The following is a 20,360-nucleotide window of genomic DNA, read 5'->3' on the forward strand; positions in this document are numbered from 1 at the left end:
CAAACTCAGTATTTAAAAAAATAAATCACAAATTTGTACAAAAGAAGCAAAATATGTTCTGACACTGACATATCAAATTCATTACTGCTTACTGTCTGTTGGAAAAAAAACAACTATTGGCTGTAGAGGATGTGAAAAGCATAAGGTTTCAACATAGATGGATGAAGTATTGTATAATTCTTGAAATAAGAGCTGTGGCTGTACATGGTCTTTAACAGATTATTTTCATTTCTGGTTAAAAGCTGCTGTGTTTTTGGTGGGGCAGGGCAGGATATTCTTGAATTTATACTCTAATATCTACTGATATCAAAAGGCTTAAACAAGAATGGAACAGAATGGACCTGTTATCATCAAAAAATACAAATAGCATAAAGAACAAATATCTACAGGTGGAAATATATTGTAGGGGATGGTACAGAAATTTCTCCCATGTCCAAAGTAATGGAAACTCTAGTTTAAGAAAATAATAATGTCAGTGAGAACAATGTAAAAACCAAAAGAAGAGAGAGAAACAGAAGAATATACTTAAAGGCATAATTATTTGGGCTGATAAGTCACATCCTATTGGAGGTAAGACGAAAAGATGGTTGGTGATGTGCCCCACTATACTTGTTGCAAATAGTTCAGGATGGAGATAAAAGACGTCTGATAAACAGTGGTGCATGGGATTTCTGTACTGGCTTCTTATCTGTTGTCACGCTCTCCTGAGCACAGCTCTTCCCTCAAATGGAAGCGAGCGTCCATGAGTAAAAGCGCATCCCTGATGGCTTGGGAAGCTGCTGCAAAGGCCCGATTCCTTGTTTATCATTTTTCTGAACCATTGCAAAGCTCTGTTATTGCAGTTGTGATTTATGTTGCTGCCAGGGTGATAAAAAGCAGTTTTGGAGTTTAAAACCCTAGTTCCGTGCTGGGGTGAGACACACACAAAGCACTTGTTTGGTCTGTGAGCTTGTCATCAGTGAAAATAGAAAATAAGCATTTCTCTAAAGTCATGTACGTTCTGAAGTGCTTTATTGAATCAGCATGTCCGTCTCTATTTGTGTTGACTGAAGGTAATTTCTGAGTAATTTTTATAAAACCAAATATAAAGTATAAAGGGAGTGATTCATTGTACTGCCTTGTGCAAAGAACACAACCAGAAAGACACTTGTAGTGCCAAATCTGGGTCTCTCATCTGTAGGAGACAGAAATGCTGAAATGTGTGGGAGTTTTGCCAACAACCCTTCCTCCGCAGTTTTCCTGTCAGAAATTAAGAATTATTTGGGCATGATAGCATCTGTGTGGCATTTCCTGAATATGCAGTCAAAGCCTTTGGAATAGGGAAATACATGGCACAAATGATGCTGCTGCTGTTAGGCTCCAGGACTACACTTACGGCCGGGGAGTGATGGGAAGGTTTAAGTTCCGTAAGGGTTACATTTACTAACTCTTACGGATTTGAAAAAAATAAGCATGTGAATAAGAGCTTTGCTCTCATTAGGCTTCTGTCCTTCCAGTTTTTCAATTTATGGAAACCCTGTATATTATTTGTTTGGTTTGGAAGCAAGGCTTCCTCCAGAAGTGAAGTTACTCTGTGGCTGCATCCTAGAGGTGATATTATTTCCTAGTGACTGTGGTTTCCCCATGGGAAGGATCTACCATGTTTCATTTCCTGGCAGATTTAAACCCCACAGCTGACAGGCACCACAAAACCTCTTGCCATTTGATGCGTTTTACGTAAAATGGCTACTGGGTATGGCCTGCCAGCCTGCGGCAGATGGCTTCCCGCACATAACACACGGAACTCCAATCTTACTGAATTTCTGTAACTGCCACTTTTTATTTCTGCACAAATACACTGTCATCCATCCAGTATTTTAAATGCACAGACAAAGCACGATGCTCACCAAAGTAATGACTTCACACATAAAGGCGACCATCAGAAGCACCTAGTAGCTGCACTCTGGGATGTTTTTAAGGAGATGCTTGTCCCTATCCTAGGGCAGGGCAGGGCAGCATTTCATGGGGACAGGAGGAGAACAGCAACACCTTTTCTGTGCCCGTAGGCAGAGACATTGCTAAGGGGACCGACCCAGAAGCAGCATCAGCAAGTGAAGACCACAAAGGGAGTGGCAGAGCGGGGAGGCCCTCCATGCAGATCCCACTGCCGTCTTTTCACCCGGCAGCACGGTGCCCCTGCTCCCCACCACTCGCCCGGCAGCACGGACACACTTCTACGAGGAACAGCAGGCAAATCTCACAAGGGAAACACAACCACGAGGACTCTCCCGGCTACGGGTTCATTTTAAGCCCAAGACACAAAGCCAGTTCGGATTTCTGAATTTTCCCATCCTTGTTCACATCGCAGTGGTTGAGCAGGATCTGGCGGAACTTGTCCAGGTCCACCCCACTAATGCTGGGCTGCAAGCAAAAGAGAAAAACACTGCTGAGAGAGAAAACAGCTCTGGATTTCCCCAGAGCAGCAGGCCGTACAGCGGCTGGGAAATCCACCCGAGGAGGAGTGACCAAACAGCCTGACCCCACGTCAGCTCATATGAGGTGGGGATGCAAACAGAGAATGGGGAAGGAGCTAATGAACCATGAGGTCATGCTGGTGAGGGACCATATCCACAGTGAAAACAGAAGAAACAACTTCTGGTGACTCATCCACGTCAACACAGTTTGTGGTGCTGTAACATCTGCCTAATTCAGAGCATGGGCTAGAATGGACCTTTCTTAAACAGTTGCTGAATGAAGCTGTATTAATTTGTCAGGCAGAATTTCTGTGATATGGTGACATGCTCTACAGTGAAATGCTGAGACCATGGGACCATTTCTGCTTCTGATCAAAGTGAGATTTGAGGCTATGTTCTTACTAGCCTCTCTATCTACATAACTTTTCCAAATCAAGCACCTTCTTCTCAGAAATATAGGATACTAATAAATAGAGCCATGAAGCTACCTTGACCAGTTCCATCATGTCTTTGACAAACCCATCCACTTCTGGGCCTTCAAGTGCTCCCGTTTTACTCTGAAAGATGGAAGAAACATCAAAACGCTCCAGTAAGTTGAAAACGTGACAATGTGTACTGGTCAGTAGGTCCACTGAGTCATCAAGCTCTAAGATACCTTCCTTTTTCCCAAATCTTCTGTTTCCCTCACACAGTAGCAACCTCTCTCACCATTTTGTGAGGCTTGCTGGTCACCACCCTGAATGAGTTGTGTGACTGTCAGAAGCGGCACTGAATTGCTGATTTCTAACAGGCGGTTAGGAGGTCAGGTCCATCCTGGACTAAACTCCCTAAATAACCCTTGGTTCAGTACTGGAAAAGGGTTTTATTTTTCAAGGTGGTGATGCAGGTCCCAAACTGCCAGAGACTGTTAGAGTTAAAGCCACCATCAGCCCTTGCATCGCCTTCAGGGAGATACAGCTAATGCAGCAGTGCTGGCCACGGGGATAGAGAAAGTCAAAATGGGTCCTTTGCCATGAGCTCTCTGAGCATCTCTCCCCTCTATCCCCACCTTGCCCCCCAGCCTGGTGGGTGGGCCATTCTGGCCCATGGGCTTGGGCACATCTGGGGCTCCTGAGTGACCCCCACAGCACCCAGCAGGAGGAAAACATCTGAGCAGCATATGCTAAATCTGTGTCATTCAAAGGCCCTAAGGGAATAGCCTCTGGGACTCACAACATCGTAGTGTGCAAAGATCTTCTCAAAGTCTCTCCTCCTTTCTTCCGTGCTGCAAGCCTGGATGCCGAGAGGACAAGGAAATGAAAAAGAAAAATGAAAAAGTTTCAAGTTTGGGCCACAGTTATCTTAGCTGAGAGAGACAGCATTGATGCATCAAAAAATAGCACTACTTACATCCATTTTAAATTGAAGAAGGAAATTTTCCTGGAGCGCCAGAATCCTGAATGGAGAGATTTAAATTACGATCTTTCCGCTTTATCATCTGCACGCAAGCTATTCCGAACCCTTCTGGTTCGTAAAGCAAAGAGATTTTAGATTATAGGCCCTTAAAAAAGAAAATCCCCTGCGGAGTTATTTATGGAGGGCTGTTACGGGAACACATGGACTCCCTCCCTGTCTGATGGGGAACGGCGGGTGCCCTTTGGCTCACTGCAAACATGTTTCTTAGCACCGTTGCTTCTCCCAGAGCATTTCTGGTGGTCCAGTGCAATGGAGGTGGTCAGCCTCCGCAGAGAGAGCTACCAGACAATCACTCCTCATAAATGGATTGCTGTGCTGCATTAAAGGAAAGAGCAATTTATTGCTCTCTGTTGGAGGGAGAATCAGTGGCTGTAAAAGTAAAGGACAAAGTAATACTGGCCTGAGCACCGAGACTTGCCAAATTCCTCTCCTTTCCCCTCCTCCCTCCCAAAGCCCCTCACGGCACCAATAAAAGCGTTTCTCTCTCCAGCTGCTCTGCTAACCCGGAGGTTTTTAGAGCCTGTGACACCAGCGGTGCTGAGCTGTGTCGGCACGCTGAAGGGTTTGGGGTGTGAGAAACGTGCTCAGACCGGGAGGAGCCTCAGGTGGCACGGGGCAAGGGGGCAGTAGGGGACCGTATTTAAGAGGAAAACGTGACAGCAACCCCCTTTAGATGTTCTCCATTCTGCCTCTGTTTCTCTTCATACATTGAGTGTACAGAGTGACCTGCCACATGCACTGCAGTTGTTTGTGCTGGCATTCGTCGTGATCCCAAGCAGAAAGTATCAAGTGGCAAACAAGCACTTCTCTCCTCTCATCCCCCAAACCTGCGTTTTAAGAGTCTACTGGACGTTTAAAGTCCCATTCAGTCATTGCACATACATTTACAGACAGAGGCATACTCTCTGTAGGCGGTGAAAATAATCTAAAACCCTGTGAGGTGTCAAGGACAGAAAAGAGACAGAGGCCCATGACTGAGTCCCCAGCTTCATTCACAAGTATCTTCACCTTGTCTTTCCAAATCCTTTCTTACTGCCATTGGCAAGCTCCTTTGCGGTGGCACCTTTGTTCCTCAAACAAGCAGCAAAAATTCTTTGCATGATGACGCCACCCTCCTGAAGGAGGTTTTCATCCTTCTTTTGGAGAAATGGTGACACTGGCTGCTTCATCACCTCCTCCTGAGGAGCATCGCAGAGGTAGCACGAATCATGCCAGAGCATGGTGGTGATGCACAAATAGGTCCTGGCATTGCTCAGAGTCACTGGCTCTAGGTTCTTGGACTATTGCAATGGGGATCATGCATTAGAGACCTGGGATACCTACATCAGAGTACCTGATTTAATTTGAAAGGAGGTAGGACTTGTATGCACATCCCCAAAGGGAGATCATCACCTTGCCTGGATCTGCTATTTCAAGCTGAAAAACCCCATCAATATTATGAAAGCCTACCTTGCCAGGTCATTCAGGTCCAGCCGTCCATCTTTGTTTTTGTCAAAGATTTTCATCTAAAAATCAAGAAGACAGAGATAAAATACATAAGCCACGAGGAGAACACACATGCCAAAAAAGCCAGCATACATTTTGCTCTGCCCTGTACCCTCACCTCTGCTTGCTCAGTGTGCTTGCCCAAACCCCAGGCAGCACGGTGTCCTCTGCTAGCACCAAGTGCAAGGGTGGCACAAGTGCATAGGAGGAAAACCCTCCTGCTTTCTGACAGCAACAACCCAAGCAATCAAATACCATCACTGTTCCCTAACCCACCTTACACGGGGATAAAGGCAGGTCTCCAGGAGACACCTGCAGGCGTGGCCCCTGAAAAAAATGCCAGAAAAAGGAGGGAACTTCTAAACACTTCTAGTCTGACTCCATCTTTATCTTGTACTGTTGCTGTGCCTACTGAGTGGCTGAAGTGCAAATGTCACCTGCTGATAGACACTCAAGTTGGTATTTCACGCCGCTAAAGCTGGTGGGCTTTGCTTGGCTCAAGGCCTGCTCTTGGAAAGCACCAAGACTGGGAAGGAGATTCAGACTGCCAGTGTCAACAAGGTTAATCTGTGTGAATACAAAAGTTAGCCTTTCCTAAATATTATCTTTTCCTTAATATGATCTTTTCAATGAGTCACCACCATATTTTATCTATTTATTTATTTATTTATTTATTGTGGTACTATGTTTCTCTGCAAGGCACAAAAAAGAGTATACTACAAGGAAAAAGGGGGAGATGTTCAATGGGCTGCAAACCTGAATAACTCATGGCTCAAAGTTCTAGGAAAAATGTATTCCACATTTTAGGGGGAGAAAGATTAATATTTTACTAAGATGGCTTGCCATTTTTTGTCAGATACTCAGTAATGGAATATGCTTTAATCTTACCTTCATGAACGTCGTTTGCTTATTTATTGGTTATAAGTAACAAGGTCATTACATATCTTTGGTGTAATTAATTGCACACCTACTAGAGAAGGCCCAGACCAGTCCCCATCTCAGGAGGCTCAGAGGGAGAGGACCATCCTCTGTGACACAGCCTGGCCATGCGGGAGCTCCAGGGAGAGTCAGCAGCAGGTCCCAAGCACTTCCTAATGGTGAAACTGGGGCAGAGCCTGACACATGCGTGATGAAGAGATATTATCTGGAGACCTGCAATTTCACAGGGAGCCCTTGCATAAAGGGCTTTTGCATATTGCAAAAAAAAAAAGCCTATTTTGTCAGTGCTGCCTCCTCCCTGTCCCTTTCTCAAGGGCAGGCAGCTATACTCAGGATGGTGAGCCTATGGCAACCCTTTACTGCACTGTGTTTTGATAAGATTCTCCAACAGGATTTTATTCCATTAATTATTTTGCATGATTTATGCTACTGAGATTTGTAAGGATTTTTGAAGAGCACTCGATATGGCCTCACTTTTCCTCCCACTGAAAGACAGTATAAAACTCCTATTAATGATTGAAAGCTCACATTGAGATCTTTGGAAAAATCACATCCCGAGAGCCATTGAGGTGTGGAGTGTCACAAGGGAAGCCCCGTTCCCTTTTCACTGGCCTCTGCTGAGCATGTGCTCTGTGCAGAGACAGTAAATGACAGAAAAAAGACCTCTGAATCCTCCTTAGCCCTAGAGCTGGGGAGATGAATAAAGCTGCCTAGCCATCCTGAGGACTACTCTCATGGCTGAAGTCCCCCCTTCAGCTTATCTAAGTTCTTCCACCCTGCCTTCTGCTCCATCAGTTATCCCACTGCAATATGGGACTTTTACCTGGTCTCTGCTGGGGACACAACAGGATAAGGCTGGAGGCAGGAATGGGAGCAGGATCTGCCTCCACTGGTGCCACCAAAGTGAGAAATATCCTTGCAATGACAGCCTCCTGCTGCCATCACAGAGACAAACCTGAGCTTTCAGTTCCTGGCTGATAAAGGAGTTATTCTGCAGGCAATAGAAAATGGCTAATGTTCCTTCTAGAAGTAAATCATGCCAGATAAGATTTTAAAAGCCTCTCTTCAAATGGGACATTAGTGCCTAATCTGGTTTTGCTTGTTGTATGAGGAGAGAGGGAGATACCCTTATACCGGCTCACTTCTGCAGACTGCCCACCGCAGGTAGCTTTGCAACATCCAGCTTACACCATTACTCTGAAAAATAGGCTGTAAAGGAAGCTTATGGAGACAACCCCAATTCAGCCAGCTAGAGAAAGTACCAACATTAGGGTGGTGGGAATACCGTAGTCCCTAGGCTCTACAGTAACTTCTGTCCTTTTGAAAATGTCACTCTGTACCCCTCTGTTTAGGCCATCGAGGCGCATTAGTTACCCACATGGTCTGTAAGAAGTCACCATAAAGTGGTATGCCTGGCGTGGTGGGAGAGAACAAGGTTTGGTGGGAAGCACAGACTGAAGCTGTCAGGGACTCTGCTGCCCAGGGCAGAGCAGTGCTGGATGAAGGCACTAGTCTTTTCTCCTACACATATTTCTGAGTTACTGAAAGTGTTTTTTATTTTCTCCCATTCTCTGTTCATCTCAGAATTACTCTCTTCAGTCTAGAAGCCAGTGTTTCAGCCTAGACTTCCTATTCAGATATTTTCCCCTCTGTGATGCCTCAGGAAAGCAAATACACAGAGCTTTTGGGAGAAGTTCAGCTCTGTGACCACGAGGTCCTGACTTCCAAACAAACTGGCTGATAAACATCTATAAATGCTGACCGTGGTGGCAGTTTCTGGGACCAGGACAGACCTTGTGGTTCCCAGTCCAAGAAGCAGACATAGGGCCCATTTTTCATTTCATGTAGGCCTGCCTGAGACAAGCCACGAGTCTCTAGTTCAGTGAAACATCTCAAGTCTCATCTCCTTTTCCACAGAATAAATAAATAAGCACCCTAGTGTAGCTGTTCTTGTGTTGGGACTTTGAGTGTCCCGCCTGCCCTGCATCTGCTCTACTTGGTGGGTGCAGCATGTTTTCATGGTTTCAGAAGTTGCAATTAGCCAGGAAGGTGAAGAGCTTTGTACACCCTTAATGAAACAGGCTAGATTAGAGGTGATGATTTAGATGTGAAAGTCTTTCTGCTTCATTATCAATTTTCTGAGCCGGTGGTTTTCAACTCTCTCCATTTCTGAACCCTTTACAATGTTCCAGCAGTAGCACAGACCTCATTAAAACACATTTAACTGAAGAAATAATACTTTCCTTAGTGGAACATTAATGAAAAGCAACATCCCCAGTCAATTTGCTTCATTTGCACCCTATCTTTGAGCTTATCATTAAGCTTTCAGTGGTTGACCATGTCTGCTTACAGCAAACCAGCTCCCCTCTCTGATCTCCTTCACTCAGCTCTGCGTTTGTGATACCAGAAGAGAACCTTTGTGTTTTCAAATTCTTTCACCTTTTTCTATAACAGGTATCCTGAATAAAATTTTCAAACACATGCAATGTTTTGATTGCCCGTACCAGTCAACAGAAAGAAAAGAGAATTAGAATTCTCTTTTTAGATTTCTCTTTTTAGCCGAGCTAATTCTTTACTAGTGACTTCCACACGAAAGATGGAAAACATGTAGGGAAGATGGAATAGTGTTCACTGAATCAGTTCAGGGACCACAGCTAATAAGATAGACCTAATCCTATTATCTGGACAACCGGAGCTCATGCATACCCACTACGTGTCAATCCTTGGCTGCATTACTTGGGAAAAGCCTGGGGGAATGTTTATTAATTAAACTTTCAAATTTTAAGCATTGATCTGATCTGTAAATTGTGTACATAAGTACACAAAGAATGAGAGAGGGTATCCATCCCGCATGACAAAGCGAACATCGTGGGAGAAGTAGATATTTGGAATCGTTATGAGACTGTTTCTAATTTAAACTTTTGCCTTTACACACCATCTTGATATGTTAAACTTGATGGATTTTCAGTTTACACTCTTGAAAGGTATATTTATGCTGCCAGGCTGATATGAAACATCTCAATGTGGTTAAGGATAAGGTCTGGCATGTTTAAACAGCACTCAGTTTTACTAAAAGCTTTGTTGCATCCAGCAGTATGCTTTATAAAATGATGCATTTATTTTACTGTCAAGCTAGCCCGTGTTTTAAAGTGTTTGCACAAATTAATTCACTGACATTTTAATGGCAGTGCACCAGGGGAGTCTTAGTTCTGTTTGTTTGAATGTAGTCCATGCACTCTGAGGCAGACAGAGCATAAGTAAGAGCTGGGTTTGCAAAATAAGCGTTGTTACATCTTAGTTTTTTAAGCGCAAAATCAAAATTGCCATCGGCTTTGAATTCAGCAAAGGAAATATCTCTGCTTTCCCAGTCTGGTGTTGTAAAGAAGGCCACTGAAACACCAGGATATGACAAAGACACATGTGCTTTGAAGAGCAATATTATTATAAATCTCAATTATTTTCTGTGACAGAGATAAGGAGAGAAGTAAACAACCAAAATAAAGGTCTGCGATCAATAGAATCAATAAAACCTGCTTTTAAACCTTCTCTGGTTCTGGTTCTCTCTGTGTTTTGTCCCTCAGGTGGGACATGGGAAGAGTTGTCTCTTGCCTGACCTCCTACTCTCACAAATATATATTGGGGGCATCTATACCCAACAGCTGTAACTAAACTTGGCCAGTGAGGATAAAAGTTATTGAGGGTGTATGAAGACAGGCAGGTACCCAAGCTGCAGGATGGCCTATGACTTCTTTCCTTAGGGAAGAATGGGAGCGCAAAGGCTTTTGCAGAGCCACAGGAAGGCCCTGTGGCCAGTAAGTTACCCTTGCGACAAAAGTTCAGTGCTCTGCCTGACCAGATTGCCTGTGTCATCTAGAATTGCTTAGTGCAGGATTTCTAAGAGTGTTTTCGTTCCTAAAAGACCAAGGCCTTATCTGCTGGGGTTTTTAAAGCCTGCAGGCTCCCGAGATCCATCTGTTTTGATCTTCAGAAATGAAATTTGAGCTTAAATGGGATTTTCTGCTTCCCCTGGCTTATGCTACAGCAAGTGTGGCGCAAAACTGGAGGTGACAGCACCACCGGGATTAACTCTAGAAGGGACACGGGAGGCAGATTTCCCTCCATTGTGTTCACCAGCTGTGTGAGTCCTCTCTTCGTCACACGCAGCGAAGTAACGAGAGGACTCGCGCCCACCCAAAGCCAGGCGGACGATCACCGGGGATGGGGGGGCTCCCATAGTGGTGGTTGGAGTTAAGAGGTGTGGTGGTCGCAGTGTCACTGCGTCACGGGAGATGCAGTCTCTTGGCGGTCACAGCATCCTTATGGAGCCCCGTGGGAGGGAGACCAGCACAGACAACTACCAGGAGAAGGGATATACAAAGACTCCTCCTGTAGGCAATCAGGCTATACTCCACTCCTGTCATATTTCTGGGGCTTTGGGAAGTTTGCTCAGTGTGTTAACAAACATAATAAACTCTGTTTAGGCTTTTGTCTATACAACAAAGACCTGTCTTTCTATTATTACACCATTTCTTTGGTGTTCATAAGAGACTTCATTAACACAGCTAAACTAGCTTGGCCAGTAAAGTGTTAAGGGGCTAAATCACCTGAATTTTCTGTACTCTGATTTTTATTTCCCTACATAAGTACACTGGCATTGGCATTGAGCACAGACAGACAGGCTTTCACAGGCAAAGAAGTGACCATGCTGAGCCTCCGGTGGACACAGACCATCTTCAGGGAGAAGTCAACCTGTTCCTCTTTGCACTGAGAAGATGAGGAGCCCTCAGCTCGTCAGCTGCAGGCTCACGTGCTCTGGGTAGCTCAGTCCCCTGGAGAATCTGCTGTGCAGATAAGCACAGCAAAACCCTGGCACCATTCCAGCTGGGAGGATTTCTATATTGACTTCTCTGGGACTTCGATTTCATCCTCAGCCATCTCCATCTACTGACTTTCAAATGCTGTAGTTCATGGCCAATGCTTGTTGAATTGTGAAGTCACTGCACTTGCATTATTGCTTCTCTAGAATTTTAGCTGGTGGTGGGAAAAGATGGTATGCTGGCTTTGGGAGTGGGTGCGGGGGTATCCTTTACATTTTGCTAAAATATAATAATGCTCAAATTAAAGGTCATCTTTATGCTCCAGTCTGACATTATCAACATACGGCAATGCAAAAGCGAATGTCAGTGTGGCATGCGTGACTGTTTCAGCAGTATATATAACTTAATTTGCTGAAGTTTGCCTCAGTAATGAGCTTTCTCTGCACGTGGCTTGCAGACATTGGGACTATGAACTAGAAGTAGTGTGCTTCTATCTGGGAAGCTATGAGCTATCGGTGTTTCTATGAACAAGGTAATAAGGTATGCCAAGATGGAAAAGCTGAGTGAGAATTTTGTTCTTACAGAAGAAAAAAAGGATAATAGAATCATGGAATCGTTTAGGTTAGAAAAGACCTTTAAGATCTTCAAGTCCAACCATAAACCTAACACTGCCAAGTCCAACACTAAACCATGTCCCCAAGCACCATATGTACATGTGTTTTAATGGCAACTCAACCATTTCCCTGGGCAGCCTGTTCCAATGCTTGACAACCCTTTTGGTGAAGCATTTTTTACTGATATCCAATCTAAATATTTCCTGGCGCAACTTGAGGCCATTTCCTCTTGTCCTATCACTTGTTACTTGGGAGAAGAGAAACGACCCCCACCTTGCTACAGCCTCCTTTCAGGGAGTTGTAGAGAGCGAGAAGGTCTCCCCTGAGTCTCCTTTTCTCCAGGCTAAATGACCCCAGTTCCCTGAACAGTTAATTTCATCAGAAACTATGCCTTAAGTCTGGTTCATATTCATTTACAATGTTTTGCTGAAGTACACAGCCATGTGCACGCACAGGTATGGAAGCTGGCATCACTCATGGCAAAATGTTGTCACATGCACGCGTGAGCTGGGTGTTCATGGGCTGAAACTTCACCAGGACTCAGAAGCTTAATAAAAGCTTGACTCTGGGGGGTGCGGGGAGGTGGGGAGGGATGGGGAAATGTTGTTGGTACTGCTGTCATTCTCCACAGACTCCTCACCATGGAGCAGTAAGGGGGCAAGCTTTCATATCTTCAGCTTGTGTTACTTCAGGAAGGCAGAATATTCTCACCATACTCTTAAAAACCTCCACTTTCAGCTATGCCCACCCTGTCTCCTGGAGCACACATGGCAGGACTCCTGGGGCATCTTCTCAAGGCCCAGAGAGGCTCAGAGCAATACGAGGCTTTGCTTCTGCCTCCGAGAACTTGTTCCCTGCCAACAGCTCTTGGTCTATGCCCGCAGGAAGATGACAAACCCACAGATGTTTTTCGAGGGTTCAGAACTGCACAGGACTCTGTATCTTCTCATGCAATTGGGTGCATGTCAATAAATATTAATACACACTTAATGACTATTAATACAAACTTATATAGACGTAGGCATGAAAACTAACAAGAACTCTGCCTGCAAAGGGTCTTCCTCAGCAGAGGGTCGCTACTTTAATTCCCTCATGAAGAGTCTTGAGAATTCAAATATTCTTTTTTCATTACTTTCCCCAGTGGCTTTAGCACTCTTTAATATTTGATTCAGCAGACTCACAGGGCTTGTGCAATTCCAATGTGTTCACTGCCTGTTTTCTTTCCAAGGGTTCATCAAATCCCTGATCTGTATCAGTGTTCTCTGAAGAGAGGCTGTCAAGGTCACACGAAAACAAAATAGCCTCTTCAGAAATAGCTTCTAAGCAACCTGATAAAGTGATGTTCCTTTCTGAAGACAACTAATCTCTTCCAAAAGAAATACTTTCTCCCTCTTCCCGACTTTTTTTAATGTGGTGTAAGACCATTCATAGCAGCATAAGTAAGTGGCAAGTATTTAGCGTGCCCTGGTCGGTATGGCATCTGCTCACACCTCTCACAAACTAAAGCTGCAAATACCCAGCACAGAATCATAAATTGCCTTTTTTTTTAACTCTCATGCCTGAGCTAGCTTCTTTAAAATGATAGTTTGTACTTTTCCCCATTTATCCCTATCTCCAGATGGCTCTAGGACCCCCTCAGTACATCAGTAGCTGCTTGAGATGCATGCAGCTGGCTGTGGATGTACAGAAAAGAGGGCAGAGATCTGTAAAGTCCTATGGAGACAGATGGGTTTACAGCTCCTTGGGACACAGCTTATTTCAACTGAATGTTATTACAGTGGCATTTGAAAGCCCTGAGTAGGATAGATGGGCCACCTAAGAGACCATGGCTGAGCCGTGTGCAGTAGAAACAGGTCCTTGTCCCAAAGACCTTGCGCTCTAAACGGAGAAAAGGCTGGGAGCAGAGCAATAGGGGAGGGAAATATAAGTATTTCCACTCTGCAGTAAAGGATTTGGTGCTGCTGGTTGCTAATGGTACAACAGAAAGTCCATGAAAGCCTCGGGAATTAAATGTAAGGGCCTCTGTCCCCCCTGTTTTCCCAGAGGGTGGTGAGGAGGGCAGAGTTCCATCAGGAATCTGCACTTCAGCTGCTCCCCACTCCATGTGGAAAGCAGAGAGAGAAAGCAAAGAGCCCTCATTGCCCTCAGCCTTGACATCACACCTTTGCTCTTGGCTCCTCGAGTCCCTTTTTAATCCAGCACTGCAAATGTAAGACTGAGTCTTTCTTCCCTCCTTGTAATTTTGCCCTCCTGCTTCAGAGAAGTTCCCACACAATCACTTCCTGCAGCGCCTCTGCTACTATGGAGATGCTGTCCATGCGGATACTTTGCCATGAGGTACGGAATTCATATCCTCTATTTCACTACAGGATATCACGAGGTAAGATTACGTGTGTTATAATTTCACATCCTGCCTTAGGTCTTGGGATCAGGTGTGTTTGTAAACATCCTTGACCTTCCGTTTATAGCAAAGAATCACAAGGGAAAAAAAATATTATCGACCATATCCTCATTTTCTAATAACCATTAACATGCCTGATTCTTTTGGCACTGTGGCTTTGCAAACTTTTGTCCTCACGAGCCAGATTTGCATTTCAGATTGTAGATTTCCCCAGATATATAAAGCATCTCTTTTCCCAGATCAAATCTTATCCTGTAATGTAGAGACTGAACTGCTTCTCCAAAGACACAAAGCCAATCTATAAAAAATCGTGGGAATAGAAACCAGACCTCCTGGCTGTCAGCCTCGGGCTGCATTGATATCTAGCTGCATTGGGGCAGCAGCAACCACAGATGTTTCTTGGGAAATTATTGGAAGGGGAAAGAAGTTGGAGGAAATGAACCGCCCCATGTCTACAAGCTTCAGATCGCCTATTCCCCAGCACCTGATCAGGGATTAGCCACTGGGGATGGAAACCTTAATGGAGCGGCATAAAAGCTATTTGCTACCCGCAGGCGCTACCAGGAAGGTTTTTGTTCTAGCTGTAGTTTATGGAGTTTTATTTTTTTCAAGCTCTGCCAGTTGGAAAATAATTTCTGTAGCTTGCATTCCTCTTCCTTCACTGTCCAATAAGTGTGAAAAAAATCTACACGCTTCTGGAATGTTACAGTTTTTTGCTTTGCTCTAAAGGGTCACATGTCTAGGTAGAGATGCAGCACGCATACATAACATGGTATGGCAAAATATGCGGGCAGCTCCTTGTTTGCTTGCATAGTAAGCTGTTTAGGTACAAACACAGATTTTGTGCCAAGAATCAAGGCGGTCCCATCTGAAAATCATTTAGAAAATTGCAATGGTAGATGTCTGCTAGTGGAACTCAAATATACCCTTGAGAATGACATCAGAAACGAGCTTTTTTTTTTCTTTTCTCGTTTTTAGATGGTTAGCTGTAATAAGTTGCTCTGAAATCCAGGTGACTGATGCTAAACTTACACCAAATATTATATTGCTGATTGCAGCATAAAAGCTATATTGTGATAAGGCCGGGGAAGAGTTGAAGCTTTCAACCTCCCAGCCTTTCCTTTCAGGGAAGCAGCAGGGAGCCAGCAAGGCTTGCTGGGCTTTGCAGAGCAGAAGAGCCGGATACCTACGTGTCTTGGGAGCAAAAGGATGTGTAGGAGGGAGGGGGGGAAGGAGCTGGAGATCTGACTGAGGCTGAACGTACCCAGAAGAAGGATGGATGTCAACTACTGTTTTTAAATGGATTTAGGGTTCAGTTTGCTCTGGCACAAAATTGGGCTATTTTCTCATAATAAACAGTTCAACTTGAAGCAAAACTATATGAAATGCGGTTCATAGCTGATGTCCAGTGCAGTGCAAAGGAACAGCAGCAGCATGTGCTAACCCTCTGCAGGGATCTCTTGGAGAATATACACCATTTAAGAGGGAATTTATGGCCCTACAGATGGTGACCCTGAAGGAGATTTTTAGTCAGTATTGTAATCTAAACAATATTAACACTATCTTTTCTTACCATGGTATCAGTATATTCTTCCAGCTTTACCTCAGCAACCATCTTGTTATGCTGCAAAAAGAGATCTCGCAGGAAATCCTGTAGCAAGGAAAGAGCCAAATTTTACTCTTCAGAGTAAATTCAAGGAATAACGGTGAGAAATTCAATCCAAATTCGGCAGGGTTACATGAAACTAATTTCACATTCCTGATTAGTACTACTGTCTTCAATTTCACATAAAGTTCGCATTTTTTTAGTTGAAACATACTTTTTCAAATAAATTAGAAACAACCAAATTTACCCGGAGCAGGCATACTGGAATAAGTCGTAATTAACTCACATAATAAGCAAAAGATAATGCTAAGTCCTGCAATATTTGCTAACCGATCTCAAATCAAAATATTTGCCATTCAGCAAAACACTTAAGCATCCTTTTATGTCTTCGTTGAGGCACAGGCTGGAACCACACACCAAGAGGTCAGCGCAGGGTCTGCAGCCCAGGGACAGATTTCTGTGCCCAGCCAGTTGAAAGTGTTTGAGTTACGGTTTCTGAACAGGCTTCTGCCTCAACAGCCTGAGCTTTAAAAAGAAATCAGAGTTCAGAAAATCTGCAGGCTCGGGAAGAGGTTATGAAGAAATCCCATTAATAAAACACAACGGCTTTGGCTCTCTTTAGCTGGGAGAGGCCCACATGCAAAGCCAAGTTGAGGCATGCCTGGGGGGCTCCTTGGGTGCTCGGGGGGCACTGAGACATTTAGGGTCATGGGACAAGGCAAGGGGCATCAGCAGAGCATCCTCCTTCCCAGAAGGCTGGAGGGTCCCCAGTTCTTAAACTTGCCATGAACAACCTAGAGATGCCATTTGTCAACCACACTAAAAGGCAGCAAATTGGTAAAGCCGACAGAAAGGCTCCCGTTGACATCAGTGAGCTGTAGATCAAGCCCAAAGAGACTTGTTAGAATAACTTACTTTGAGCTCGCCAGCTGAAATAAATCCACTGCTATCAGCGTCGTAACTGCGCCAGATCTGAGTGGAGATAGATTGATATGACCACATAAATATTACTGTTAATCATCTGTTCGGGTGATAGATTGTAAAGATTCAAATCAGGACTTCCATAATGAGCAAGCTGTTGTATTATCCAATGTTTAATTAATTGTAGAAGAAATAAACTTTCCACACAATAGCTTTTACTCTCACTTGGATGCTGTACGTGTAACATGCTGCTATCACATATTTAATGCAGACATACTGTCTATAAAAGGAAGAAAAGACTAAGAAACCCCTCCACATTTCTTACCTAATTTGTGCATGCAGCTTCTCTTATTGCCCTGAGTAAAAGCCAAGGCCATACACAACTGGCCTTTGATCTGCAGAAGTCCCTGGTTTGGGTGTGAAATAAAATTAACTGCAAGCAGTCTTGGAAAAATTGAAATTCTGCGCTGTGATACTTAGAGACAGAGAGTGGAGGGAGATTGGGCACGGTTAAGGAAACTTTGTGGGTTTGTGCTCCTCAGTCGGCCCAGCTTATGGAGATTTCCACCCCACACCCTGCCAGGATAATGTGTTAAATGGTATAACCTTCTCTACCTGAACAGGTCAGAATGTGTTTTGCTTCCTCAATAACCTCGTATTTCCCATGCTATGTTCTACGGAGTGTGGAAGTGTACGTATTGAAGAAGCTGTTGCTGTGCAAGGGGAAGAGATACAGACCCGCATGAATTCCACGCTGTTGTCCAAGGGAGTTTCCCGTCGGAAAAGCAGCAGAAAGTTCTCATCATCAGGCAAGATCATATTTGCAAGCTGGGGGGAAAAAAAAAACCGCATAAAAAACCCCAAAACAAACCCAAACCATGGAAGTAAAGATAGGAAAGAACGTGGGTGGCTGCTGACCCAGTATGGGAAATATAACCTGGGCATATCGTTGCCTTGGAAATAAACCTCAAACCAAGAGATCTGGTACTCCATGACTCACCTCCTCCCCACCCAGGCTCTATCTCCCATATCTACCAAGTCTGCTTTAGTTCCTAATTCTCCCTCCTTCTGTAAAAGAAAACCTGGGCTGGGGCTGGGGAGAGATACCTCTTGGATTTGCAAACGTCCATCTGTGGTGACATCGTAGGCAGACATGAATTGGTCCTTCATCCTCTGAACTTTTTCTTCTGTGATGGTGTCCTGCCATGCGGAAAACAACACGCGCATCAAGTCTCTCCTCACTCACAGATAACCACCACGATCATTGCATCCTTACAGTCAAGGGCTAATGCTTCTAAAAGCCCACAAACACACCACCTTAGACGGATTTTTGGAAATTAGTGCTATGCATAGCTTTGTAGCAACTAAGCTTTCAGTTGGAAGACCACTGTTTGGAGACCCCAAAATATTTCAATGACACCTGCTTCTTTAGCTAGCTGTTCACACTGTATCACTGGGATTTGGTTTTGCAGTGGTTTCTGTGCTGCTCATTTTCATCCTGTTCTATTTAGGAAAATGTCCTTATCCTTGAACTACACCCCTGTAGTTCAGTAGATCATCAGCTTTGAAAGGTGTCAGTGGAGCTAGGTTGTTGCTTATTATTGCCTGTCAACTGGTTCAAGACCTGGCACCAAGCCCTGTCAGTGTTTCTGGGCTAATAGCATGGGATTTCAAGCAATTCTTTGCATCTGCTCAACCCCATAATCAATTTATACATAGTGAGGAATTTTCAGGACTTGTCAGGTTTTATGTTTTGACAGGGATTGCTGTGACAGGTGAAATACAGTTCTTAGGTTCATCAGGCATGATTACTTTTTCTTAGCAGATATCTTTAGGGTATCTGGCCAGACCGGGCTACACAAAGTACAGTTTCCCCACCCTGGGGACAGGTTTCTGGTCAGATGAGGTTTGTGGCTGGGCTGGGAAGCTCACCTAGTTAATCTCTGCCAAGCAATAATGAAGTCCAACATTACCCTCCGCACCGCACTGACCGGGGCCTGGCTCCTCTCCCAGCCCCGTGAGAGGCGGTTCTCTCTGGGAGGGGAAGGAGGGAGGAGGATTACCCAGACTGGCTCCTGGCATACTTTTGTACCAAGAGAATAAACTAAGTTCTTCCCAACCCCTGAAGAAAAACACTTTAAAGGTTTTATCATCTCTACGTCCAGGTGGAGTTAGGACTGTAGCTGTGTCTTCCTGGGTCTTCTAACCCAGTTTGTCAACCTTTCAGCAACTCTTTCAGGCCCATCAGGTTTTATAATCCCTTTCTTACTACTCTGACACAAAATCGTGAACGACTTGCTCAAATTTACTCAGCGTATGGCTCGGCGCAGCCTGCCTGGCTGTTCAGAGGCTAAGCAGATACAAATCCCATGCCTAGGAAAGGACACTCTCTGCCACCCTGTCCTGGCAGAGTGAAGAGCGGGTGTCCACGCTCCGCATGATGCCCAGAGACAGCATGTCCAGGCTTCGGGTTATTCGCGGCCTCGTGTGCTCCTTCAGCCCCTGATTCTGCAAAGCGTGAACTGGAGCCGCAGAAAAGTTGCAGGGGGTAGAAGGAGACCTTCCTGTAAGGTTTGTCAGCAGACAACACGGCCTGGCTGCACACGCAGCAGCTGCAGCTCATGTTCTCACGTCGACTGGGTATTTGAAACCACCACACTGGAAACTGAACATGCCTCACACCCCAAAACTGCCTTGGTCTGGTCATACCCACATGCGGTAGCAGCCAGGTGAGGATAGCGATTCCCAGCCGCTCTCAAGCGGTACTGCTGCACAGCCTCTGCTCAGCAGCAGCTGCCACAGCCAGTGACAGAGGTGTAGAGACACACTAAGACGTCACAGATGAGGTAAGCAAAAAGAAAATGAGACATCTCCGGCTTAGGCTCAATAAGCGAAGGTCTATCTTTGCACCCACTTTGTTACCAGCTTTCCCCACACGTTTAGATGTGACTGATGTTTGCAGCCTTAATTTGCTGCTAGTAATAACAGGAAAAAAGATATCTATAGGCAGACGGATGCACAGATAGTATGACTGGTAGTTTAATTTGCCTTCACCTTACTTCAGAGCAGACTCAGAGTTCACAAGCATAGAAATCTTTAATGGCATTGTCAGTGCAAAGGCTCCTACATTGAAATCAGGGGAGAAAGAGTTAATTGGTGTTGGATTATAAATGTCATGTCAAAACAACCAAGAGGGAGCTCTAGTTAGAACAAGGGAAACTCCTTCACCAAGAATAACACAGGACTAGGATATGTCAGATGATGGAAAATTTGGGAATCTGGGAGTGGGAATGGGAGGGTGGGGGGCTCCCACATGGCTCTTTGTAGGGCAGGTGGGGCACATCCCCACGGGCACCCCTAGGGCAAAGCACTGAGGGCTGGCGACTCCCAGTTAAGAGGTAAGATCACTATCCCAGCAGTGATCTTGCAGGGACATGCCTGCTGTGGAGGTCCTCCTCTGGGGCCTTCCTAGTGGTGGCCCTGAGTAGGTCCCAGGGCACGGCTGCAGGATAGTCCATCCCCATGGTGGGCTGCATGGCTGGGTGGCACCTGTGTCCCTGGGTGGTGCTCACTGCCAGCCCCCCTGCATGCCGGCACTGGGGGCACAGCACACCATTGACCACGCACATACAGTTTTCTTTCCCCTTGGCGTTATAACTTCAACTTGTG

The 20,360-nt window shown here is 45.0% G+C and overlaps 1 protein-coding gene across 1 annotated transcript in view; it reads right to left on the bottom strand.

Annotated features, from left to right (window-relative positions):
- Positions 1 to 1,822: 1,822 nt before the first annotated feature.
- SCGN (secretagogin, EF-hand calcium binding protein) overlaps positions 1,823 to 20,360 on the bottom strand; it is a 29,140-nt gene continuing 10,602 nt past the window's right edge. Inside the window, exons 3-11 of the mRNA XM_063323978.1 lie at positions 17,799 to 17,891; positions 17,430 to 17,519; positions 16,686 to 16,742; positions 15,738 to 15,815; positions 5,358 to 5,413; positions 3,843 to 3,888; positions 3,666 to 3,725; positions 2,942 to 3,010; positions 1,823 to 2,400 (exon numbers count right to left, since the gene is read on the bottom strand). Coding sequence (XP_063180048.1) covers positions 2,272 to 2,400; positions 2,942 to 3,010; positions 3,666 to 3,725; positions 3,843 to 3,888; positions 5,358 to 5,413; positions 15,738 to 15,815; positions 16,686 to 16,742; positions 17,430 to 17,519; positions 17,799 to 17,891 — 678 coding nt within the window. The 3' untranslated portion in view covers positions 1,823 to 2,271. The remainder of the gene's footprint in view (positions 2,401 to 2,941; positions 3,011 to 3,665; positions 3,726 to 3,842; positions 3,889 to 5,357; positions 5,414 to 15,737; positions 15,816 to 16,685; positions 16,743 to 17,429; positions 17,520 to 17,798; positions 17,892 to 20,360) is intronic.

Source organism: Chroicocephalus ridibundus, chromosome 2 (assembly GCF_963924245.1).
Source record: "Chroicocephalus ridibundus chromosome 2, bChrRid1.1, whole genome shotgun sequence".
Lineage (NCBI taxonomy): Eukaryota > Metazoa > Chordata > Aves > Charadriiformes > Laridae > Chroicocephalus > Chroicocephalus ridibundus.